This window comes from Juglans microcarpa x Juglans regia, chromosome 3S, assembly GCF_004785595.1.
Source record: "Juglans microcarpa x Juglans regia isolate MS1-56 chromosome 3S, Jm3101_v1.0, whole genome shotgun sequence".
Classification (NCBI taxonomy): Eukaryota; Viridiplantae; Streptophyta; class Magnoliopsida; order Fagales; family Juglandaceae; genus Juglans; species Juglans microcarpa x Juglans regia.
Window position 1 is genome coordinate 3,649,646 of NC_054599.1, and position 17,810 is coordinate 3,667,455.

Below are 17,810 nucleotides of genomic sequence, written 5' to 3' on the forward strand. Positions count from 1 at the left end.
AAATGCAAGAAACTGATGTCTTATATGGAGCAATTGAAAAGAGGAAAACTAAAGAGTTTGTTTAGCAGGAAATAGAGAAAATTGCAACTTTTGTTTTTTTTTTTTTTGTTATTGTTTATAACCGTTGTTTCATTGTCTATATAAAACGAAGTAGTTGATGATATGAACCACTGCACAAGCTTTCTAATCTATGCAATCAATGTTCTGTTATCTTTTTATAATCTCTCTTTTTCCCTAAGGTGATTGATTGTCTGCTCTATGATTTTCTTGTTGACTGCAAAAATGGAATTATTTTGCACATTTTGTGAAAGGTTGCTTTCGGATTTTTGGTATAAGTTAAGATATGTGGAATTATCGCTTTTAGATTTTTGCTTTCAGTTTCAGGTCCACATAAACTTGTAATGAAACCCTGGAAATTACTCATCTATCTCCTAAAAGTTCACCTGAGAATGCTGCCAAAATGCTATTAAATCAAACTTTGTGTACAGACTTGTAATTACTCATCTCGATGGGGTCAGAGATGGAAGGGAGGGGAGGGTGGATGAGATGAAGGAACTCAATGGGGAGACGAACTACAGGGCTGAGAATGATGACGGCGTCAGAAATGGGTCAAAGATGAAGTCGCAAATGGAGGGGAGTGTAGTCACTAGTCACTAGTCACTATGGGGTAGGGGAGATGGAAGGGAGGGGATGGGTAGTCACTGCAGATTAGGGCTGGGCTCTGACTCCGACGGAGTCGGAGTGCTCGTTTCCGACCTCCGACTCCGACAAGAGTCGGAGCCAAATTGGAGCTCCGACTCCGACTCCGATCGGAGGTCGGAGCTCGACGTGCACTCGACGTGGCGCTCGAGCGGAACTCTTTCAGAGAAGTTCGCTCGACTTCCGCTCGACATGTCGCTCGAGCGAACCTCTCTGGAAGAGGTTCGCTCGACTTCCGCTCGACATGTCGATCGAGCCAATGTTCAATACAACGTGTGCTCGACTTGCGCTCGACACCTCGCTCGAGTGCAAGTGTACAGCAAAAAAAATTTCGGAGTCGGAATCAGAGCTTTTTGGAGCTCCGACTCCGAATTCCGATGACTCCGACAAAGTCGGAGTCGGACGGAGTCGGAATTTTCGAAATTTTGCACACCCCTACTGTAGAGTAGGGCTGTGAATTAAAAAAATTAAAGAATGTTACAGTAGCCGCTCCACGTCAGACGGGAAACCAAAACAGGACCAATTAATGGTGTCCCTAACATCTCCCATAAAAAATTTATAGCACCCAAGAAGTTCAAATCTGCAAGCCACCCATAGCAGGATAGATTTTGCCACCTTGGCTTTGAGGTGGCAACAAACAACCTCGGTCAGGGTACATTGCGCCACCTTGGCCTCTATGGCCAAATGGGATAGCCAGCGGCCACCCACGTGGAGTTTACAATGACTTTTTAATTTTTTTGAAAGGAGTTTACAATGACTTGAGTCATGAATATTAGCTTTCATGTTCGTTACTTTAAAAAACTTAATTATTAATATGAACTTGTGTTAAACATGAGCGATGTCCACGCCGGAATAAAATTGTCAGCACCATTCTAAACGTTTGTTAAGGTATCTTTATTTTTACAAATCTTTTTAATTTATTAATCTTATTTAATTATTATAATTTTTTAAATTCTTAAACAAAATAAAATAAATAATTCAATTTTTTCAAATCTCAAAATAAAAATAATATTAAAAAAATATATTCTAACAATATTTTATTCAACTTTTAATTTTAATCTCAACTTATCTTATCTTATCTAGGAAAACAAACGAGGCTGAGTATTTACGTGTAGTTTGGATAGGGAAATGAAATGAGATGGCTTTAGATGAAAGTTGAAAGTTGAATAAATTATTGTTATAATATTATTTTTTAATATTATTATTGTTTTGAGATTTGAAAAAGTTGAATTATTTATTATATTTTATGTAGAAATTTGAAAAAGTAGTAATGATGAGATGTGATGAGATGAAATACTTTCACTGTCAATAAGAATAGGGAAAGGTTGACAAACCAAAAATTTTATCTCACAAAAGAGAAAATATTCTTCCATTAAGAGGAGGAGAGAAGTTGAGAAACCGAAAGATTTCTAAAAAAAAATAAAATTTATGAAAATAGTTAAGGGTGTGTCACACTTTTTTTTTTAAAGATATTGCTTCAACTTTTATAAGGCATATCCATTTTTATATAGAGTAATGCTAGATACAGTTTTAAGATATATAAGTCTTACGCATTTCTTTTTTAAAAAAATAGAGTTTATTATTAAAAAATAATTTTTTTCATATATATATTAGATTTATCCAAATTTTTTTAAAAAAAGTGCGCGAGTTTCCAACATTTTTTTTTCTCGAAATTCTTTTAATAAAATATAGATTTATTATAAAATTCGAGTATAATCTGAGTATCCAAATTTCCAAATTTCAAAAATTTGGATTCATCATAGTACTGGCCTAAATTATAACCCAAGTTAACTTGGAGAGGTACTCAGGTCGGATTTGACATCCAAATTTGAGTATACCTGTATACTTTTTTTTTTTTGAAAAAATAAACCTCTCATTCGTTCATAGAAATCATTCATTACAAGACATAGCAGTAAAAATCAAACTTGAGATGAAACATATAAAATTATCTAATTTTAAAGCAACATTCGCCAGCTTATGAGCAATCTCATTGCCCTTTCTAGAACAAAGTTGATCTTCTAGTATCGCAGCTCCCTTAGGCTCTTCTTCACATCTTCCACTATCTGATCATACCAAGTCCAGCACTTTGCTTCACCCTTCACTGCATTGATGATTACTAAGGCATCACCTTCAAAGACCACCCTTCTAAATCCCGTTTCTATGCAAATTTCAGCTCTTCTTCTGATAACAAGGGTTTCAACCACAACTACTTTGGCATCCATTCTTAGAGGTTCACTTTATGCAGCCATTACCTCTCCTTTACTATTTTTGATGATAATTCACAGCCCCACAGTTATGTTTTACTCATCTATTGCCGCATCAAAGTTGGCTTTCAACCAACCTTCTTCATGCTTCTTCCACTTTTTTATGGGAGATATTGGACTCCCACCACTTGAACTGACTTCTTTCATCTGCACTGCATGTCTGAAATCGATTAGGGATTGTAAAACCCCTTTAATAACCTGTGAAGGACCAATGAATAGATTTTTAAAGACATTTATTACGTCTATGCCAAATACCTCTGAAAATGATTGCCATCTCCTCCAATAAACTAGAATTTAGTTTCAAACAGAGCCTATCCCATAGACTCATAAAATCCTTTGCCATGACACTCCACTTCTGCTCACCATTTTCATTCTTAGCCCATACATCATTCACAACTGTGCACTACCATAGAGCATGTAAAATTGTATCACATTCTGACTTGCATATCGGGCAATTATCATTGTTTCCAACTTTCCTCTTATAAAGCAAAGCTTTTGTAGGAAGAGAGTTGGTACATACCTTCCACAAAAAATGTTTAGTGGCCCTTGAAATATTCAAGTTCCAAATCTTTTTTCACCATCCATCCTCTTGCACCCCTCTAGAACCCTCTCCTTCTTCTGGTCTTCTCCTATCTCTTGCCATATGATATGCACTTTTCACATTGAATTTACCATCTTTGCTATGGTTCCAGATCAACTTATCTTCCCATTCTCTTCTGCTAATAGGCATACTACATATCATATCAACTTCTTCAACATTAAAGTGATCTCTAATTAAGTTCTCATTCCAAACCTTTAACTCTGGTATAATTAGTTCTGAAATACTTGCCTCAACTCCAAGTATTCTGGTATACCAGTACTCGGACTCGGACTCGGACTCGGATTCGGACTCGGATGCATACTCTTAAATAAGTCTAGAATGGCCAACTAATGTATGTACCTATGCTATAATTACGTCCAAATTACAAACTTTTTTAATTCTATGGAAAATCAATTGTTTGAGATAATAATTAATGTTTCCAATAACAGCCAAATTGTGCTGCTCATGACAACCCTAGCTAAGTCAGCCTCCCACCCAAGAAAGAAAGTCAAATTATGCTGCGTGGTTAATCATGCTTAATTACAAGAATGAAGCGGTGTCTCATATATTTTTGTATCACCTACTGCAACTATTCTCATTGAAATTTCTGTTTACTTTTTAATGCTTGGCTAATAATTTCTCTTAACTTTTCAGGATATAGATCTATTGTTTGCATCCACCGTCTTTTTTTTTTTTTTTTTTTGAGATAAGGTATCATAGATAGTAAAAAAGTTGTAAGATGAATCATTAGATTTCAATCACTCAATTGGATGCTACATATTATTTGATTATTCTTTTCTGCATTAATAATTTCTGAAAAGAGACTTTTATTTTTGTAATTGAGTCTATTTATTAAATTGTTTCTAATTCGAATAAGGCTATGACAACCATTTGAGAGTTTATAATTTAGTGCACTGATTTATTTGAGGATATACCAACAATGGAAATGTGATATGTCAATTTTTTATTGAATAATACTTGATTACCTATAATAAGTTATGTCGTTCATCAAAATTTATCTGCAAATCTGTTTATTGACGTACAAAATATATAATTGACGTCGCAGGCTTCAAAGATTATTAGTACTCTTAAAATTTTTAGAGGTGAAAAGCTATCTACAGTTCTTATTTGGAGATTACAACGTAAGTTTAGATAATTTTATTTTTAAAATTTTTTAAAATTATAAAAATATCCATCCTAAAATAATACTTTTTCTTATTTAATAAAGAGTCTACATATACAATTCTTAAGTGGAGACTATAAATAGAATTTTTCTTTTTATTTTTAGAATATAATAGATTTTTTTTAATAAGCGAATATAATATATTTTATAATACAATAAATTGTGTCTTACACTAAATTTGTAAATATTATTAACCATTTTTTCATAAATCCGGGGCTTATTTTGTAAAATAATAAAAATTTAGGCGTTGATAACCCAAAACTTAGGTCCCATTTGGAATTTAGACCGATCAGTTCAGTCTAATTTTAATTTGAGTTTAACATTTAAACATTCAACTCTTAAATCATTAAATTTATCTCAATTCAAAACCTGTTTACATATGAGATTTATAATCTTTTTCAACTAATACCTCTTTATATGCAGGATTCATAATTTTTTTCAACTTTCTATAAATACATATAAACTTATCTTAATAATCTAATATATTTAAATTTATCCTAATATTTATAATCTTAACTCATTATTATTTATAAAAAATTTAACTCAATTTAATATTTAAAGGAAACTTTTTTGGCGCGTGGAAGTACCCTCCAAACACGAGTTGTATTCTCGTAACCTTGTCCCAGATCGGCCGACGCGCGTTACAAGTGCCGCTGTGTTTTCGTACTATTGGTTGTTGTAATCCCTACGCTATGGGGGCGCGTGTGGGATAGATTGTGGTTAGTGGTTACGCAGTTTTCGTTGGGAGTCCAACGAAATGACCGATCGATGCCTCACGACGTTTACTGCAAATTTACAAGCTCTCGTCCTTGACACGTGGAACTCCTTGCCGGACCACTTATCGACCGAATCAACGTCCATTTACCGCTTCCAACATATGATTATTACGTGTGAGCGCTATACACGTGAAACCCACAGACTGATTAACATAATCTGTTTCTGCAATTACGGAGTTAACCTTTGTCTTTGTCTTTTAATACGGCCAGGATCCGATGAATCATTTCGAGGGGTTGGGACACGGCACAGCTCGTGAAAAACCAGGATGTTTTCGGTAATTCGATTTCCTCAGAAGGATAAAAGTGGATTATAATAAAAAAATGACTAGATTAAGAATTCGCCGGGATAATAAACGGCTACCGGAGAAAAGACCGACCGGCGAGAGGGGTTCGATATTTCCTATATAAACCCGTCACCACGCCCTTTGTTCCCCCACATATTAGCATTCTCCCTTCGCTCTCGCACTCTCGCTCTAACCTATTACGCACAGAGCCTCTCTCTCTCTATCTCTCTCTCTCTCTCTCTCTCTCTCTCTCTCTCTCTCAATAGAATTCTCTTTAGATTCAAGCACTCCCTTAGAGGTAAAATTCTATCTCCACACAGTGAATTTAATATTTAATTTTAAGTTTTAATTTTTTATTCGACTTAAAATGGATAATTTGTTTATATCAATCAGTGGCATGAATACGAATGAATCATGAGGTTGACCATCGGATTAGTGCCTCAATTTCCGAATGGGGGAGATATGAACATGTTCGATCCGTGTGAGAATGCTGGTTTTGTGTGTAGATTAGTGGGGATTAGGTGTGTGGTCTGGGGATTTGAGCTCTGTGCGAAGAGGGATTAGTTTTGAAGGTTGACTGCTTGATTCTTTGAAACCCTAGAAAACTAATGCTGGCTTAGTTGGTGATGTGGAGAGTATTGTGATTCGGAGGTTGATCTGTGTTTTTTTTCTTTTTTTGCTTGTTTAGTGATGGGAGTGAGGCCTGTTCTATGTGTTGCATATGTAATTGAGTATGTGAAAATCGGGGTTTCTTGATTTGGTGCACTGTTACTCCCCGTATGTATTTTTACAACAGGGTGGTGGCAAGGGCCGCTAAATCTCTTGGTTAGGGTTATATGCATACAGGTTCTGCTATTTGGTGTCATTGCTGGGTCTTAGTTAGCAATATGAATACCTACTAGAAGGTTAATCGTGCCCATATCGTTTCCTGCTCTCTTGTATTCTCTCTGCACGTTATATGCTTTATTTGAGTACTTGGCAAATGATAGTGTTGAGTGTTTGTCTTGGAAAACTTGATGCACATGTCGAAATTAAAAAAAGAGTTTCCATTTTTAGCTCTCTATGCATTGTGAATTATGGTTTGATTCATTCCACGTATTAATTAGGCTTTAACTGAGTAAGATCTGGGTTTAAGGTTATTCTATTTTTTTTCTATTGCTGTGATTTTCAATAGGTAAGGCTTTATGCATCTGTCTTTAAAATGATCTCATATCTATATGTTGGCTTGCTTTTTAAATTTTGCCCTGATTGCTTTCTTAATTTCCTTTCTACCGTGCTTGTAGACTGGTTTGCTGAACTTGATCCGCAGAAACCAGCGGGCAATTAAAACTCTTTTTAGCAGTTTTTTGTGGATCCTTCTGCCTTGGGTCACTGCTGGCATGTCATGTGCATTTTTTTTTAAAGAGAAAAGTAGAAGAGCATCTTTTGAACCTGTTTTCAGACATAGTTTCGATTGTATGCATTTACTTATGAGATGGGTTCGCGTGGAAGGCCATTATTTGATCTCAATGAACCCCCAGCTGAGGATAGTGAGAGTGATGGTGTCCTCAGCTTCCAGCCGCAAAAAACACATCCATCTATGAATCGCAACACTGCTGACTTGGTTGCAGCTTCAACTGCTCCCCAAAGAATAGCAAATAATCATACCTTTTCACATGCATCATTGGTATCTGGCTTTCAGCCTTTTGTACGGCCCAAACTTGCACATGGCCCTGAAATGGGTACTGAACAGAAGAGGGCTGGGGATAAGAATCCCAAGACTACCCCATTGTCTAAGGTAAGTAATGATGAGGAGATGAGAGCCTCACCTTCATTTGTTCAGGGTGCAGCAGAAGTTCCATCTGCTGAAAGAGAAGAAGGAGAATGGTCTGATGCTGAGGGCTCTACTGATGCATATGGAAACACTAGTTTGAGTGAACGGGGTAAAGCTTCACAAGAGCAAGGAACATCTGAAGTGAGGGATCGTTTTGCTTCTGGTCTAGCTGCTGACAATATCTCTTCTGGTGTCAAAGCTTTTCAAAGTATCAAGGATGAAAATAGTACCTGTGCTTCTTTAGAATTGGATCCAGATCCCAGTGATCAGAAAAGCAATAGTAGTCGAAATACAGAAGGAAATGCAAGAGGTGATGTGTCCTCAGATGGTCTGGAGGAACCTGGCTTGGTTCCAAAACAAAGAGAAGTTAAAGGTATTGAAGCGATCCATGCTGTTAAATGTGCAAATAATCCTGGAAAAAGGAAGATTGACCAGAAAAGGGAAGAAATGCTAGGCAAGAAACGCAGTAGACAGACCATGTTTCTTAATTTGGAAGATGTCAAACAAGCTGGTCCTATAAAAACTTCAACGCCAAGAAGGCAGACCTTTCTGCCACCTATCACAACTCGTTCTGTGAAAGATGTCCGTAATGCTCCTCCATCTTCTGAGCGTGTTGGAGAAAAGCAGAGTCAGCCAATGATACGGGATCAGAAACAACTTGATGTAGCATGTAACGAAGGAGGCACCTCTTCGGAATCTACTGAACTCAAATCTGAATGTAACGGTGATATGAACTCTGGACTACTTGGTAGGCCTCGGAGGTTAAATGGTGAAACTGATTTTTCTGCAGAGGCTTCCCTGCCACCCATTCCTAGACAGAGTTCATGGAAGCAGCCCACAGATTTGAGGCAGCCAAAGAATTTTCCGGTCCCAAATAGGAAGTCGACTTTGATCAGTCAAAACTCCATGGATTCCAAATTGGGAAGCAAGAAACATCTTCCACCTAAGAAGCAAACTTCTAACATTACTCCATATCAGGACACGTCGGTGGAGCGACTTATACGGGAGGTTACCAATGAAAAGTTTTGGCATCATCCAGGTATAATGTAATCATATTTTTGTGTTATTCTATTGGTTTTAACTGTAATTATGTCTATTGGCTATTTATTTTCCACATTTGTGTTAACATGGAGTTTCGCCACATCTGGATGATCTGTCATTCCCTATTTCTCATGTCAATGCTCTAATACTCTCCGATTATTACGTTTTTCAGACTATCTCTTATCTGAACTGAATTGATACTTAAAATTTCACCATGTAATTCTTACCATCATTATGTGCCTCTTTCCCATCATCTTTCTTGTGCTGTGCTTGTTTATATGCATGAGTGATGAAGATTGTTTTCCCTTTTTATATTTTGTGTTGTTATGAGATCTGAAGTTTTTGTGACTAATTGTCCATATCCTATATCTATTCAAAGTTGGAATTGCAGATGAAGTATGATTCCTTGCATGAATTCTGAGTGAGTAAAAGATGTTGTTTTGTATTGCTCAGGCCCACACATAGTGAAGGGGGTCCAACTGTGAGGTGATCGTGTTAGATGGAAAAATATATGGGGTTATGGGGTCAATGTGAAATAACAAGGATATGATTTACTCTCCTATCTTATGCATTTTTAGAATTTTGAGCATCAAATGCTTCAGAGGTTTTAGATTTTTTGGTTGTTTACAGTAATAGAATGTTGTTAATATGTATAATTCTGCTTTCCCCAATCATATACAGAGAAATAGATTGGGAGGTTTGGTAAATTCTAGTTAGCCATTTCTCTTGTATACATCCTATGTACTTGGGTTATGTCTACTCTTCTATTAATAAAATTAATGATTACCCATCAAATTTTTTTTTTTTTTTTTATAAGTAATTACCCATAAAAAAATAGATTGGTAGTTTTTAACAATGATCTCTGCCCCTTTTGAAATCTATAGGAAATCATTAATCCGTTCTATTTTTTTAAACTTATAAAAGAAATAATTTCATTTTCCCCTTTTGAAATCTATAGGAAATCATTAATCCATTCTATTTTTTTAAACTTATAAAAGAAATAATTTCATTTTTTAACTTCCTATCTTGCTACGTTCCCTACTTTTAGCACACTTCTCCCTCGTCCTGTTACAAATAAAACCTCTTCACCCTGTTTTGTAATAATTTCCACTTCAGTTATGCAGTTATGAAAATCACAAATTTTATTGGATTGCAGCCATATCATATGTGCCTGTGGTTGATATGCTCAAGTGTTTTGCTGTATGGTCTATCAATTCTATTGTTTTTTCCTTGTCTTTTCTCTTGGTCGTTTCTTTGTCCCTTGGAGCGTAAATTTGCCTTTGTTATGTGTGCTACTAATTAATATTTTTATGCATCAGAGGACACTGAGCTCCAATGTGTGCCCGGTCAATTTGAATCGGTAGAAGAGTATGTTAGAGTATTTGAACCTTTGCTTTTTGAGGAATGCCGGGCACAACTCTATAGCACTTGGGAGGAGTTAGCTGAAACTGTTTCAAGGGATACACATGTGATGGTCCGTGTAAAGAGTATAGAAAGGCGAGAAAGAGGTAGAAAAAACTTTTCATTCAGTTAATTAGTTCCAATCTCAATTGAATATAAATCAAATGAAGTTTACTCAGTCGTTTGGCCACTCTAGAAGATAATTTAAATTCAAATTTAGTAGAACCATGGTAGTCCTGTATATTTTCTGCAACCTTCAATAGGCTGAAACATTCCTATAGGATTTCTGAATTTCATAAGCAATGAGTTTTTCTTCACTCATTTTTTTGCGCTGATGCCTTTTTTCTCTCTCTCAACTGATCTAGTGCAGAAAATAATTCTTGCAACTTCCGTGGAGCTGTGTTTTAGAATTATATTTTTGATATCATATATTCATTTTCGTAGTGCTATCACACATTCATGAATTTTATGCTAGACGCCTATGCTTACATAAGCGAGGTATTGTTGTTATTGCCCTGCTAATATCAACTAGTTGAAATGTTTCTTTATTGTCTCAGGATGGTATGATGTGATAGTCCTTCCTGCAAATGAGTGCAAGTGGACATTTAAGGAGGGTGATGTTGCAATTCTTTCATCCCCCAGGCCTGGAGCAGGTTTGATATGAGAATAGCACTTCTGCTTGTTTAACTTGTAGTATGAATGTTAGTGTTTTCATGTTACTTCTGCTGATGTTAATTGTCATCATGTTAAGCAGTTAGATCTAAGCGGAGCAACACCTCCTTAAACGAAGATGAAGGGGAGCCTGATATCAGTGGACGAGTAGCTGGTACTGTCAGGCGTCACATACCTATTGATACTCGTGATCCTCATGGGGCAATCCTTCATTTTTATGTTGGGGACTCATACGAACCTAATAGGTTTGTCAGAATGCTTTACTTTTCTTTCCTAGAGTTTGATGGTTCTTGAATCGCTTGTCACTGAAATTTTTTTCTTGGAGTTGTTAAGTGTATGCACCCGTTGGCCAATATGTTGACAATTTTCATCTTGAATGTTTTTTTATTGTTTTTTCCAGCATGGTTGATGATGATCACATTCTGAGAAAGCTTCATCCCAAGGCCTTTTGGTATCTAACTGTGCTTGGTTCTCTTGCAACGACGCAGCGGGAGTACATTGCATTGCATGCATTTCGCCGTCTCAATGTGCAGGTGACAATATGAATTTATTTTATATGGTCTTAATGTTTTATGCTATATAGGGATGTTTATACGAATAGAAGCTTACAGATAAGTCTTCTGCAGATGCAAACTGCAATCCTTCAGCCTAGTCCTGAGCACTTTCCAAAGTACGAGCAACAGTCCCCTGCCATGCCCGAATGCTTCACTCAGAACTTCGTTGATCATCTGCATAGGACGTTCAATGAACCTCAGCTAGCAGCAATTCAATGGGCTGCAATGCACACGGCTGCTGGTACAAGTAGTGGGATAACAAAGACATGGCCCTTCACTCTTGTTCAAGGACCTCCAGGAACAGGTAAGACACATACAGTCTGGGGAATGCTAAATGTCATCCATCTGGTCCAGTATCAGCACTACTACACTTCTTTGCTCAAGAAACTAGCACCTGAAAGCTATAAACAAGCCAATGAGAGCAATTCTGACAATGTTGCTATGGGTTCAATTGATGAGGTTCTTCAAAACATGGACCAGAATCTCTTCCGTACACTTCCAAAACTTTGTCCAAAGCCTAGAATGTTAGTCTGTGCTCCTTCAAATGCTGCAACTGATGAGCTTCTTGCCCGTGTTCTTGATCGTGGATTCATTGATGGTGAGATGAAAGTTTATCGGCCCGATGTGGCTCGAGTGGGGGTTGATTCACAAACCCGTGCTGCCCAGGCAGTTTCTGTTGAGCGGAGAACTGAGCAGCTTTTGGTCAAGAGCCGTGATGAGATTTTTGGATGGATGCACCAGTTAAGAGGCCGTGAAGCTCAGTTGTCTCAGCAGATAGCTTGTCTTCAAAGAGAACTCAATGTTGCTGCTGCTGCTATTCGTTCCCAAGGATCCGTTGGCGTTGACCCAGATGTTCTTGTGGCCAGGGATCAGAATCGAGACACATTGTTGCAGAACCTTGCAGCAGTGGTTGAAGGCAGGGATAAAGTTCTAGTTGAGATGTCTCGCCTAGTTATTTTAGAGGGTAGGTTTCGTGCTGGTAGTAGCTTTAATTTGGAAGAAGCCCGTGCTAATCTTGAGGCAAGCTTTGCAAATGAGGCCGAGATTGTTTTCACTACTGTCTCGAGCAGCGGCCGCAAGTTATTTTCTCGTCTCACTCATGGTTTTGATATGGTAGTCATTGATGAGGCAGCCCAAGCCAGTGAAGTAGCAGTCCTACCTCCCCTTTCACTTGGTGCAGCGCGGTGTGTTCTTGTTGGGGATCCTCAGCAGCTCCCAGCAACTGTTATCAGCAAGGCAGCTGGAACATTGTTGTACAGCAGGAGCCTCTTTGAAAGGTTCCAGCAAGCAGGATGTCCCACAATGTTATTATCTGTGCAGTATCGAATGCATCCTGAAATCCGGGATTTCCCTTCTAGGTACTTTTACCAAGGGCGCCTTACTGACAGTGAAAGCGTTGCTAAGTTACCTGATGAGGTTTACTACACGGACCCTCTGCTTAGACCTTACATATTCTATGATATCACCCATGGACGGGAATCTCATAGAGGTGGATCTGTCTCTTATCAGAACATACATGAAGCGCAGTTTTGTCTTCGCTTGTATGAGCATCTTCAGAAAACTTTGAAATCTTCTGGTATAGGGAAAATCTCTGTTGGCATAATAACACCATACAAGCTCCAATTAAAATGCCTTCAACGTGAGTTTGAGGAAGTCTTAAATTCAGAAGAAGGGAAAGATCTGTACATCAATACTGTAGATGCTTTTCAAGGCCAAGAACGTGATGTCATAATCATGTCTTGTGTGCGTGCATCAAGTCATGGAGTTGGATTTGTCGCAGATATCCGCCGAATGAATGTTGCTCTTACTCGTGCAAGAAGGGCTCTTTGGGTATAGTTTTCTATTATTCCTTTCATCTAAGCTATTACACAAGCATCTGCACTCAGCCCTACATGTCCACCATACCAAAATGCATGATTCTAGGTTTATTTTATGATATCTTACTTGATTCTTTGACAGGTGATGGGGAATGCCAGTGCCTTGATACAATCTGATGACTGGGCTGCACTGGTTGCTGATGCGAGAACCAGGAAGTGTTACATGGAAATGGATTCTCTCCCTAAAGATTTTCTCATACCTAAGGGCCCAGCTTACACACCATTGCCAGGCAAGGGATCATCTAATACGAGGGGGTTGAGATCCGCGGGTAGACATAGACAGTTGGATATGCATATGGAGTCCAGGTCAGGGACACCATCAGAAGATGATGAGAAGTTGAGTGGGTCACTGATAGCTAGGAATGGGAGTTACCGGCCCTTAAAGGCATCGATGGAGAAGTCTTTGGATAACTTTAATCAATTAGGTGATAAATCTAGAGATGCCTGGCAATATGGCACACAGAAGAAGCAAAGTTCTGCTGGATTTGTGGGGAAGAGAGAGATGTAGTTGTTGATTTTTGGGTGCAATTATCTTAGTGCCTTAAGGGGGAGCGTGTTAATTAATTTTATATTGCTGTGATGCTTGCACCTATTGTCACAGAGCACTCGGGGGGAAATCTCTGTATGCCAAGCTGGTGAGTCAGACACGTGTGATTTGTATCAAGTTTGGGCTGAACCATGTGGCTGATTCTTTGCGGAGGGAAAAGAGGGTTTTGGAAGAGACAGCTGTCGATCTGCTTGGAAAGTTCGTTCGCGTTGAATTGAGTACGTGATTTCTTGCAAGGAGCCAGATGCTCTTGGGTGGATCGGGGGAAACCATACCACCCCTAATCAACCAGCTTACCATTGAAAAGGTAAGAGATCTTATAAGAGATCTTCTTCTTCGATGTTAACACAACTGTGTCTCTGTGGATCTGAGCATATTGCACTGTCTTTTGATACATGTCATCTAGGAATCCAGTGGTGGCCTCAGAAAAGCTGTAGCCTACTAGAACCTCTTAGTTGCATCTCTTTTTACATTTGCGGTCAAATCCATCCCAAGTTGCCTATACATTGATGATGCCTATACATTGATGACCTAAATTGATGTGGGACTGGGGAAGCTTCCTGCCATGGCCCTGTCACTTGTGGTTCTCTTCTCAGACGTACAGTTTACTCATTGGCTCTTGGGTACTCTCATAGATTATATTGCTTTAGTTTTAGCAGTTCACATTTTAAAGATGGTATGTACATTCTTTGGACACGCAAATGCAAATGACGGCATTTAGTTGCAAATGCCCTTTTACTGGATGACATCTGAAGTGTTGTGTAAAATTTTGGAGCGTTTTTTTTTAATCTCCTTCCTTCTAATTGTTCGAAGGAGAAGCAAAAAATGACGTAGCTGCCTTGGTGGAAGGAAATACACAAATTTAAATTTATGTACAGAGATGGAAGGGAAACACTCCCCTTAATTTTGGTGGCATTTGTGATGTCAAATGGCTTGTACATACATCTTTACTAGTTGAATCATATATAATTCTTTTTTGATCAGTACTCTTGAATTTCTTCAGATCATTAGCCAATTTGAAAGTGTAATTATTTTTTTCTTGCAATGCTCTTGCGGGGTAGAAATTTTAATACCAATGTTGTCTTTTATAAAGACATTGCTTCAACTTTTATATAGGTAGTAGATGTTAGATATCCGTTTTTATATAGAGTAATGTTAGATATAGTTTTAAGGTGTATAATTTCTACGCACTTTCTTTGAAAAAAATGTGAAATCTATTATTAAAAAATAATTTTTTTTTTCCATGTAAATATCAGATTTACTCATTTTTCAAAAGAAAGTTTTCATACCTTAAAACTATAAATATCGTTTCTTTTACATATCTGTATATGGTAGATACATCCACTTGAGATGGAGGCAAATGTGATGGGTAGATTATAGTTGTATTTGGGTAGTAAGGTGATCGAAGATATTCTGTGAATAATAATGAAAAAATAATGTTAAAATATTGAATAACAGTGAATAGTAATGAAAATAGATAAAAAATAATAATAAAATAATAAATAATAATAGAGTATTCTGTCATTGCCCAAACTAGTCCTATATCTGCTTGTATTCTCTCACCTGGATTCGCATTGGGATATGGTTGAAGAGTTGCAGTGGTACATAAGTCAGAAGACCCTGATTGTGTAAGCAGTAAGCCTGTTTATGTGTGTAATCCTATTTGTTTATGTTTTTTTTTTCATAAAACATGAAAGTAATAAAAGGAAAAAATAGGTAAATAAATAATGGTGGTAGAGTCATTGGAGATTAATTTTTCTTCTAAATTTAGAATCTAATATACATAGTGTTAAGAGATGCTGCTAATGTTGTTATTATTATTATTATTATTATTTCATTAAGGAAGACATGCTGTTGCCGAGAGGCAGCAAATGGGGAAGAGATATAAATTTAATTTTTTATTTTATCTTTTTTTTTCTTTTGGGTACTTTTGGCATGTGCTTGGTTGGAGTATTACATGGCATCGTATGCCACTGTCGAGCCATAAAGTAGTTTGGTCACACACCAATCTCCTCTTAATAAAATATATATATATATAAATATTTTTAGTTTCACAATTATAATAATTATAATAGACTTTATTTTTATATTTATATTTTTTTACATTGTACGAATAAACTAATTTCTTAATCAAACACAAGAAAAACAAAAGTTACTATATATATATATATATATATATATGTTTAATTGCTTACTCTTGTAACAACGTGAAAGTAATGGAGTTTAGAAATGTCTCACTTAAAGGGTGAGAAGCCTCTAGAGGTCGAAGGCTGAAGAAGAGTAAATTTGATTGATATATTTTTCATACGGAATACATCCCATGCATCCTCCATATACTGGAGATTCTAACAAACTGTAAAGACAGATAACAACCCTATCCAATAAGAATATACTACAATTATTGAAATAGTAAATAAATTCTATAACATCATATCCACGTGGACCCTTTGCTCAGCACTCCTGATAACCCTAGCTTTGTCCTTAGCCGTTCACGATATCAACGTCCCACAACCTTCTTCTAGTTTAGTTACCCAGCACTGTCTCCTTCTAGTTTAGTAACTCTTCCCAAACATTGGCTTGCAACAAAGTCTATTCTGATTCAAAACACCTTGCCCACAAGGTGTCGGTAAGTTTTTTTCAGTTTGTGAAACCCTGCCCATGTCGCATCCTCGTCTCATTGCCACTGCCAACACACGAAAACTACCAAAATTGGCAAAAATATCTTCTTTCGAACTCGTCGATCTAACATAGCATCGGGTTCAGGCATCAGAACTCTTGAAGAATCCATTGGGGGAAGGAGGGTGTAAGGGGATTTTTCCCACAAGGCCCAAAAGGACCTATCAAGCCTGGTCCAGAGCAGAAAGCCAGGTTCTAAGAGGCTCCTCTGTACATAACCTGTAGGACGGATGATGCTGCAAAGGATGAGACTCGTTGATCTAAGGACCCCTCGAGTAGTGTCCAGTTCTCAAGTGTCCGCCCACATGATAGACATGATTTATGGAGAACCGTTGATCTACTGATAGAAAAGACATTAACGGATCGAAAGGAAAACAGACTAAGAGGATAAGGTTGGAGAATCATGCCGCTTCAATGGTTCCGCCACCCGGATAGCACGTCACATTAACGACGTCGTGGCAGAGCCACGCTACATTTAAAGATTCTGACAAAATGAACAGTACGGGGAATGCAGACTTCATGAAAGAAGGCACGATCTGCTCCTCAAGCCTGTAGTATAAATAGCAGATCCCATGTATGAGACTATCTCTATAATCCCTAGACTTTCTTACATATTTACTACATTCCAAGAATATTTACTAACTTTGGCATCAGAGGTTCCCCGGTCTCAAGGCCGCCTTCTCAAAGCCACACTCTTTTCTACCTTACGCAGGACCCTCTTTTGAAGACTTGAGTTGTCGGAGCTTGGCTCAAAGGCGTGCGAAACACGATATTAACAATGATGCCGTTTGTGGGATCGTAATAGATTTTGTGTGTTCTTTTCATGCATGTGACAACCCGTTCCGAACAACTCAAGAGAAATATGAGAGACGTCATGAAAGCAAGGTTGGAAATCATGGAAGAATGGGTGATGAAACTAACTAGCGAAGTGGAGACACTTCGCAAAGAGAACATGGAACTGAAAAAACCCCAAAGGGAGTAAGATGGCGGGGCGAGATCCAGTGACACTGAGCACATGGGATCTCGAAACACACAAGTGGGACCTAACAAGGGAGAGGAGTAGAAAAACATGCAAGATGAGGTTCGCAGCCTCAAAGGAAAGTACGAGGAAATAGCAAGGAGAGTGGACACGTCTTCAATGGTAGACCAGTTGCTCACATGCACGGGTCTACCCTATACTAAAGAAGTAATGGCGGTTCCTTTGCCACTAAAGTTTAGAGTCCCTGCCATGAAAATGTATGATGGAGGAAGGGACCCTCTCGAGCACTTGGAAACTTTCAGGACTCACATGACGCTGCATGGCTTCCCCAACGAAATAGCTTACAGGGCACTTCTGCTGACCTTGAAGGGGTTAGCACGTTTATGGTTTGGGTCACTAGCACCTAAATCGGTGCACAACTTTGGCAAGCAAGCCAGACTGTTCCTAACCCAGTTCATGTCCAA

At 37.9% G+C, this 17,810-nt stretch overlaps 1 protein-coding gene across 2 annotated transcripts; it reads left to right on the forward strand.

The window, feature by feature from the left end:
* The first annotated feature begins 5,805 nt into the window (after positions 1–5,805).
* LOC121257858 (uncharacterized ATP-dependent helicase C29A10.10c-like) lies at positions 5,806–14,674 on the forward strand. Of its 2 annotated transcripts, XR_005939291.1 has the most exons (9): positions 5,806–6,084; positions 7,070–8,638; positions 9,960–10,148; positions 10,599–10,694; positions 10,796–10,958; positions 11,114–11,246; positions 11,340–13,097; positions 13,227–13,998; positions 14,098–14,674. XR_005939291.1 is itself a non-coding variant. In XM_041159109.1 (8 exons), exons 2-8 carry the CDS (start codon positions 7,261–7,263, stop codon positions 13,650–13,652), a joined length of 4,143 nt encoding a protein of 1,380 aa, XP_041015043.1. In that variant the 5' UTR covers positions 5,806–6,084; positions 7,070–7,260; the 3' UTR covers positions 13,653–14,674. The 2 variants fall into 2 exon arrangements, 1 of the variants encoding a protein (XP_041015043.1); XM_041159109.1 differs by having other exon boundaries at positions 13,227–14,674.
* The last annotated feature ends 3,136 nt before the right edge of the window (positions 14,675–17,810 follow it).